Source organism: Sciurus vulgaris (assembly GCF_902686455.1).
Source record: "Sciurus vulgaris genome assembly, chromosome: 15".
Classification (NCBI taxonomy): Eukaryota; Metazoa; Chordata; class Mammalia; order Rodentia; family Sciuridae; genus Sciurus; species Sciurus vulgaris.
In genome coordinates, this window is record NC_136476.1 from 470,364 (window position 1) to 479,175 (window position 8,812).

Sequence of the window (8,812 nt, forward strand, 5' to 3'; positions counted from 1 at the left end):
TGCAAAATAATTAAATTTTATTAATCAAGGAAATCAATAATACAAATATACCTATGACAGAAAAGCAGCAATAACATTTTATCAATATAAAATGACAGAGAATTCATAGCATGACTGCATCATCAATGATTCAGGTGTCGGATCCTACATAGTAGGGGTTTGTCAGTTTGAAAAGGAAATCCTTCCAGTGTGCCTGCTGCCACCAATCCAATCGTTTATTACCACTGCCTATGACTTCACACCAAGGGGTAGGTGGCTTCTGAGGCAATTCCACAGTGGTTGTTCTTGTCTCTGGCAATCTTCATATAACCATTCATACCCCATTTTTCACCCCAGCTGAAAGGAGAACAAGTTTTCCATCTTAGAAAATAAAGCACATTGAATTTATTAACAATGACACCAGATTTAAAACACTGCTAGAGGCCACAGACATCACAGAAAGAATCAGGAGAGGCAGATGTGTTTTTTCACCCTATATAAACTTTTGAGTCTTAATTTGCACATAACCTCTATCCTTGACTCGAAAATAATTGCAATAATAATGACACAAGATTGTAAAATCAGAGGTAGAAAACAAGTAAAATGTTTTTCAGGTCAGATGTATTACAGAAATATAAAAAAATTTTGGAATTTAGAAATGTAGTGGTACATACCATATTAATAATACCCCCAGGAAGCTTGTGATCATATCTTAATGTTATAATCACACATTAGTAGTTCTATGTTCAATCAGAATTAAAAAAAAGATTTCTGGGACCTGTACCCAAATACCAGTGCAAACAAGAATTCCCTTTTGAATTTCACATATAAATATATTTGCATATTTATATTTCACTGGCAACTTATACCTGTTCTTGATCAGCCAGTATTTATTGTTGTCCGATTCTGCTCCTTCAAAGCCATAGCCAACCACCAGAACAGCATGAGACAGAGAAGTGTTGCTGCAGTGTGGATTATAATAAATGCCTGGAGAGTAAAATCAATGCTGGGGTGAAAGGCTCCAGCAATTTGACAGAGACCCACCCTGTCACCCATCTCAATTCCTTGAAATGGCATAAATTCCAGATAAGATTTAAAAATAGGATCTATTGTTTTCAAGTCTAGGAATCTTATCTAAAAATACAAATTGGTTTCTATCCTTTGGTAAAAGGTATGCCTAGAGATATGAAAGGCCATTCTTTGAAATAATTCTACTGCTAGGATGCCAATCTTAGGAAATAGCATAGAATGCTATTGAGAAGCTGTTTTCATATTTAATAACAAAAAACATTTGGAAAATTTTATATATCCAATATTCTTGGGGATATGCTTCAAGTAATGTCAAGGGGGAACATCAGGTACAAACCTTGTCATGTATAGAATGAACATGAAAGTGTAAAATTCATGCACCAAAATTTTTACATTAACTTTTGCATAACAAAGGGTCAATCATACTGGTGTGTCATGGTGCTTTTATAATTTTTTCTGCATCAATTTCTACCAAAAAAACCATACCTCCTTTGTAAAACTTGAAGGAATCATGCTCAGCATCAATAGCAACTGAAATGGGGCCGACAGTTGCCACAGCCTTCATAAGAGCCTGCTCATCTTCTGGGATGTCAACGAAGCCTACATCATTTGCAACAGAATTCTGAGGATTGTACCTACAGGACCGATTCTTTTAAAGATAACAGGGAAGAGAGTTGATTATTGCCATCCACCTCCTGGCGAACATGAGTTAGAACCACAACCCTCAACAGTTTGCAGCTCAGAATTTCTAAGTCAACGCTTATAAATTATCTCAGGGAGTACAATTCTATCAGTTGATGTGAAACTGAAAATTAGCTCATATATTTTTAATGGTACCCCTAGGTCTACCTGTTCATAGAAATTTTTCACAGTGGAGAAATCTATTAGAACTCTGTCCACATGCTCCATGTTACATGCACGTAAGATCACCTGTATGTTAACCATCTCATCACAGAACTGTGCAAAGGCTAACTATTTATTATGGTAACACTGAGAGTTTGCAGAGATGAATTCTACCATATCAAATGTGAATTCTGAAAAAAAGTCATCTTATCCTTGAAAGTGTTCCACTTTTCAAAACCTAAGCTGGAATGACAACAACACAAGGTGCTCCATTTACCTGTGCTTCATATGGATAGGATGCCTCTGAGTCCAGGCCTCCATTGTCCTTAATATACTGGAAAGCAAAATCCATTCGGCCACCATAGCATCCACAATTGCCTTGAGGCAGAGAACAATCGATAAGGTTCTGCTTGCTCAATGGGACAAGTTTTTTAGTTTTCCGGAACATCTGTCCTTCAAGGGCACCAGTTGCACTAAAAGCCCAACAAGACTTACAAGCACCCTGAAAGGAGAAAACAAAAAACAAATGGCCAGACTTTGACAACAGCTTATCTATCTGAATATTCCTTTTTCTAAGAAAAAAAAAATTAACTGCATGTCCCCCCAACTTCTACCAAAGTAAAGATGTTGATTATTCTTGGTTTTCCACTAGGAAGTAGGTCTGAATTAGACAGTGTTATACCTGATTTTTCACAGCAGTCACATAGCCTTTCTTTCTCCAATCCACAGATTTGGGGACATCACCATACAGAGGTTTCTGGAACACCTTCCCTTTTTTGTGTTTCTGGTTTTGAAAACCATTCGCCATGTTACTGAATTCTGCTCTGGTCTTCAAGGAAAAGTAAATAAAATGTTAGAAAGGAAGAAATGCTTTTGTAAAGAACTGAATAGAGGAAGCATGGAGTTAAGCAATCCACAATACACTCACCATGTCACCAAAGGCATTCATTGCCATGACGAAGCTGTGTTTCCCTTGGCTATATTCCCCATTGTGTAGTTCAATCATTTTCATATTCTTCTCCCACTCTGCTCTCCTTTGTCCTTCTTCATTCTAAAGTGCATATCATTATTGGTCTTTCTTATACTTATAATCCAACCCATCCTTACCAAGTGGATTTGCTGTCAGAGATGAAGAGAAACCATGACCATGCATGACTACATTTCTGGAAGCCATTTTCCAAATCAAGACAAAACTGGGCGGTGGGGGGGTTTGCTCTCTTTGGCTCACAATGAGTGCCATTAGGCAACTGCCTTATGAGAGGTATTCTCTAGAAGCTACTCTGACTATACTCTTTCAATAGCAGGCACCATTCTCTCCTGGGTCCCTCTGGACATTCTTGGTGCTACCAACCATGCCATATGTTTTCCTGTGCTTTGCCTTCCACTTGTGCCACTGTGCTTCTAAACTGTGATCAAGTGTTGGAACAGTTGAGACCATTCCAAAGCAAAGGATGGCCAGGAAGAGAGAAGGATTCATGTTTCAAAAACCTAAAAAGGGAAAAGAAATGAGGGTCTGATTAGATCCATGCTTCTAAAAAGTCATCATACTTTCACCTGAAAAACAAAGGCTGCAGGGGTATAATAAAAATATTGAAGTTATTCTCACAAAAATTTACCGAAAGACTGTGGGAGAAGTTAAGGGTGTTGTGCTAGTTAACTTTTGTCACTGTGAAAAATACTTGAGTAAACTACTCTAAAGGGAAAAAATTTATTTTAGTTTATGTTGCAACCGTAAGTCCATATTGACTGACCCCATTGCTCTGGGCTTGAGTTGAGTCATAAAATCATAGCAGAAGGGTACAGTGAAGGAAAACTTTTCAGCTCATGGTAGCCATGGAGAGAGGAGGGGGTGGAAAGAGACAAGTTAAACACTTCCAGAGCATGCACCTAGTGACCCACTTCCTCCAACCAGATCCCATCATTCCTACAGTTTTCACAACCTCCCCATAGTTCATTCTGCCATTGATGGGTTGATCCTTTGATGGATTTAGCACCCTCATGATTGAATTACCTCTTAAAAACTCCATCTCTGAACACTACTGCTCTGGGGATCAAGCCCTTAACACAGGAGTCTTTGGGAGACACTTCATATCCAAACCATAACAGATGTAATTGGATTAAAACAGCCAAGCGAAGAGATTTGGTCAAACTACCAAAATTAAAAGCAGCCTTCCCAGAGCATTAGGAATTGAAACAGTGTATGACGTGGTAATTTAGCATATAAGGGTGTGAAGATTGCTATTTGGTCAGAAGTTTAAGTCAACAACTAGAAAACTAGGAAACCATTGGTCCAGGTTTTGTACCAATGGTGATGAGATCAGCTGGGAAAAACTTTACTAATGAGGCAGATGATCCCAAGTACAGGCAAAGGTCCCCAAGATTTGGCAGGCTACCTGAAACTTTATTCTTGACTAATAAAGAGTGGGAATGATTCACATCATAGAACCTCCCCTTCCTGAATGAAATCTTTCTGGAATGCCCTTCCTAAGGAAATTAAGAAGGAAAGCACCCAATACTCCAGCAGTTCCATTTGAGATTGTGACTTCCATACCCATACTGAGCACCCCAACTAGGGACTGGAGAAGTGGTCAAGTCACCAGAAGCCAGAACTACCAATGAATACCTGGGCAGGGGCAGGCAGCTCCTAGGGCTCTGGGATAAGGTCTTGGGTCAGGTCTCCTAAGCTCACTTCCTACACTTCCTAACCAAAGGCTGTCATCTGCTCCAGCCCTTGCATATGCTCACTGAGGCCAAAGTATGTTACATCACTGCAGGCTGTGCCAGGGTAGAACTACATTGTCCCACTTCACCAGACCTGATTGCCTTGTACTACTTGGGACCCTCTGAGTGGCCTCAGTGCCTCCTTGCATTTCCCAACCACCTTGTCCAGCTTCCTCACCTCAAGCCTGACTGGGCAGATGCTCTTTTTCCTGGGGGTTGTACCTGCTCTGAGACCTTGTCCCTTCAGAGTTCCCCTCCTCCTAGTCCTTATTCCTGCCATGCCTCAGTGAGGCTGGTGGTGCTCACCTGGTGTGGTCACGCCTTCTGCAGGTCTTCCCTGAAGACTTCCTGGCTCTTCAAAGGTCACTAAGCTTCAAGCATCTGGTTTTACAACACCTAGACTCGAACTTTAAAGCCCTGGATCTTGCTGACTGGCCACCCCCACCTCCACTATCTCCCACACTGCTGTTGGCTGCCCCAGCTGCTGGGTGGAGCTTGTGGGAGCTCTGTCTCCTAAGGAAGTGATGAAGAGATAGTAGATTTCTTATCAGAAGAGTAGTTCTTTATGAGGGCAAGTTTGAACCCCCTTTTGCCTCTGGCGACTGCCTTTCCATCATGTGATGCTCTCTGCCATGTTATGAGTCAGAAAGAAGGCCATTCCCACATGAGGCACCTTGATACTGAACTTTTCGACCTCCAGAACTGTGAAACAATGAAATTTTGTTCATTATAAATCACTTGGTCTCTAATATTAATATGCTGTTACAGCAGTACAAAACAGACCATGACACCTTGTCTAGGTACTTCATATGAGTGGAATCATACACAATATTTACCCTTTTGTCTGGATATTTCATTTGGCAAAGTCTTTTAGTTTCACTGATGATGTAGCATGTGTCATAATTTCCTTCCTTTTTAAGTTTAGATAATATTTCAATATATGTAGATATTGTAGTATTGATTTTTATTTCTCTGATTATTATGTAGAACATTTTTGAAAGTTTATTTGCCACTAGTATATGTTCTTTGAAAGAATATCTATTTAAGTCTTTACCCATTGTTTTTAATTGATATTTTTTGTTGTTGTTGTTGTTTTAGTAGTTCTTTATATTTTGTTGTACTAATTCCTCAACAGATAAATGACTTGTAGATACTTTCTCCCATTCTGTGGTCTGTTTTCATTATGTTTATAGAGCTACTTAATGAGGAAACATTTTTAATTTTAATGAAATTCTATTATTTTTTAATTCTTGGTTTTTCTTGTTATATTTGAAAATTCTTACCAAATCCCATGTTGCAAAGGTTTTCCCTGTTGTCTTCTGTTTTATATTTTCAGCTTTTATATTTAGGTATTTTATCTACTTGAGCTAATTTTTGTATATAATGTAAGGTAGGGGTTCAACTTCATTCTTTTGCATTTGGATTTCCAGTTAAACTACGACAATTTGTTGAAAGTGTTCTTTCCTTCTTGAATAATTTTGGCATTCCGCATGAAATTTTTTAAAGCAATTAATGAAAAATTTCATTTTAAGACTTTTAAGTAATAAATAGAATAAATATATCAAGGAATTTGACACAATGAGTCAATGGTACCAACTACTTTGGGGTAGATAGTGGGAACTGAACTCAGGGACCCTTAACCACTGAGCCACATCCCCAGTTCTTTTTATTTTGAGACAGGGTCTTGATAAGTTACTTAGGGTCATTCTAAGTTACTGAGGCTGACATTGAACTTTTGATCTTCCTGTCACAGCTTCCCAAGATGCTGGGATTACAGGTGTGTGCCACCATCCCCAGCCAAGCTACTTATTTTAATGATTAGGTTTTACAGTTGCACTTAGGCCACAGCAACATCAGATGCATAGGGTGGAAATCCTTACAACTGCACAAGCAACTGCCCTTAGAGTCTGGCAGAGGCTATGGGTCAGATTCTGCTGAGGAACAACAGTTTCCTTTTTATATCTTGGGAAGTGATATAAATGCCTGGAAAAAACATGCAGTTTTTTAATCCAAACATGACTGAATCTAAAATTAACTAAAAAAAAAAAATCTAACTACAAGATAAATAGGAAAGAAGACTATTGAAGCAAAAAAATAAAAGATATAATTGTGTCAAGTCAATGAAGTGTTTATTTTTAAAAAATCTCTAAAGTAATTCATAACAGAACGATATTATTGCTGATCATTTGCTTCTTCTTTCTACTTCTCTAAACTAATGTCATCAGAAAATAACTTTAACAACTTTTAAAGTTTTAGACCAAATGTTACACTTTTAATAAAATGCAGTTGAAAAAACTTCCTGAATCTTATTTTAAATGTAGCATCTGTGAAAGTACATTATGTTGTATAGATTTCTTTTTCTCACTAATAAAATCAGATGCAGTTCTTTCCTCAGAATCACCAAGTTTCAAGATGAAGGAAAACCACAGTTAGAGTGGTGGTATTCAAGACACTGACATCACTTAACACCTCTTCCCACTGTAATGACTCCTCCAGTTTGTTTAAATTGACTAAATTACTATAAAAAGGCATTATCCAGCAGGCTGCAACAGCAAAATGGTTGTGTTTTATATAGAGTGTAGGAAACAGTTTGCTGATGAACAGATGTTCCCATAAAACCACTTGTGAAATCAATCTCTAGGTCTTTTTACCTTGTTTCTCCTGAAGAGTTAAACCATCAGCCACTTCATTGAGTAGGTAAGTAAATCAATCACCAAAGTTAATAAAGCTCTCACTTTAGACTCATTTGTGCTTTCCATGGTACTCTTTGTGCTTCTCAGAATTCATCTTCATATACCTTCCCTAATGGCTTCTCCAAGGCTCAGCCTTTTTGCAGGAAATCTGAGATTAACCAGAGAAATCTTGCTTTCATGGCAAATGGGCAAAGAATGTGACAGATGTGTTTCAGTGAAATAATGGTCAAGCATCCTGGTACAGGAGGTAACAGGGAGTTGAACTTGGAAGGCTCATCCCCACATTCCTCATCCTCATCCCCAGGTCTATTGTCTGTAGACTCTCTGGAGGCCAGAGGTTCTCTTCCACAGATATGACTGTGCCTCAGCCACCACCTGATTCCTCCTCCTACAGTAGAAAAGCACCACCCCAGCAGAGGGGACCCCATGCACAGTAAATGCACTTGAATCAATTGTTGCTTCCTCATGTTAGAATCATGTGCTCCATCCTGAACAGTCAAGTGTTACTTTGCATGGCATCCTCTCAGTGGCCTGAGGAAGGACAAGCTCCCTTACTCAGAGGGTAGATTAGTTCTCCAGAGCTGAGTTCCCCAGTGGACCCTCTGGATTTGAGGATAAGGTTTGGCATCACAGCTAGAGATTGGTTGGAGGACAATTTCACCAAGAGACAGGGGCAGCAACCACTGAGAAGAGGAGGTTGGTGGGGGACAAGATCCAGGAAAACAAACTTCAACCATGAGAGTGGAGTCAGTGATTTAGCAGCACATTCAAAGTATATTTTGAGATTTCCCTGGCTTTGTTTTTGAGGGCATCACAGAAAAATTGATAGTCTTGATTATCTGGTCCTATTTCCCTTCTGTGCTCTTTTGTTTTTCAAGGTTGTTTTTGTGTGTCTTTAGAATTGTTGAATAAATGAATCTCATGGTTTTACCACCTGAGATTGTCCTTGTAGCAGTTCCACTGATTTAGGCTTCAAAGTCTGATAGTGAATTGATCGTAGGGAATACAGAGGGCTTTTGACTACTAGAAATGATCCAGGAGTACAGGCTCAGGAAGCACAGGCAAAAGCACCCTTCTGGATGCTGATGGGCAGGAAGATGAGGAGCCCCAGGCCTGCACAGGCAGCACACCTCTGCATGCTCACAAATATTCTCTGCTCGACCAAACTGGAGTTGGCTTCTGAAACTTCTGCTAACCCTGCATGCACACTTTTTTTTATAAAATCTGATTTTAGCAAAGAACTCTACTAAATCAGTTTAACAAGAATGTCAATCCTTGATTTCTGATCATCCTACTTATCTTAGTTTCCTTTTTCTCTTTCTTCCTCCAGATGGTGCCAGATGTTCATCAAGAATCCTGTTAGGTCTGTTCAGCTGGATCCCCCTTATCCTCCTTGTTTCTTGTTAGTTTTTCATCCACTGATCCTCATTCTACTCCTTGGCCATAAATTTTCATTTGGTAATGTCATATTTGAATTTGAACCCAATATCTCTCCTTCACCACAAGACCTGTTGCTGTGATTTCTATACCTATCTTAACAACCCTGA

The 8,812-nt window shown here is 39.1% G+C and overlaps 1 protein-coding gene across 1 annotated transcript; it reads right to left on the reverse strand.

The window, feature by feature from the left end:
- Nucleotides 1-4,995, reverse strand: CTSL (cathepsin L). The gene is made up of 8 exons (XM_079112661.1): nucleotides 4,879-4,995; nucleotides 3,203-3,339; nucleotides 2,780-2,902; nucleotides 2,534-2,680; nucleotides 2,129-2,353; nucleotides 1,495-1,657; nucleotides 849-966; nucleotides 1-336 (listed from the first exon to the last, which is right to left on the reverse strand). The coding sequence occupies exons 2-8, from the start codon at nucleotides 3,326-3,328 to the stop codon at nucleotides 237-239; spliced, it is 1,002 nt and encodes a 333-aa protein (XP_078968787.1). The 5' UTR covers nucleotides 3,329-3,339; nucleotides 4,879-4,995; the 3' UTR covers nucleotides 1-236.
- Between the last annotated feature and the right edge of the window lie 3,817 nt (nucleotides 4,996-8,812).

Excerpts from the sequence above, each read along its gene's own strand:
- CTSL (XM_079112661.1), bottom strand. The coding sequence starts at position 3,328 with ATGAATCCTTCTCTCTTCCTGGCCATCCTTTGCTTTGGAATGGTCTCA. Across the intron at positions 1,658-2,128 it reads CCTATCCATATGAAGCACAG|AATCGGTCCTGTAGGTACAA; the intron begins GTAAATGGAGCA and ends TATCTTTAAAAG. Across the intron at positions 967-1,494 it reads CTTCAAGTTTTACAAAGGAG|GCATTTATTATAATCCACAC; the intron begins GTATGGTTTTTT and ends TTTACTCTCCAG.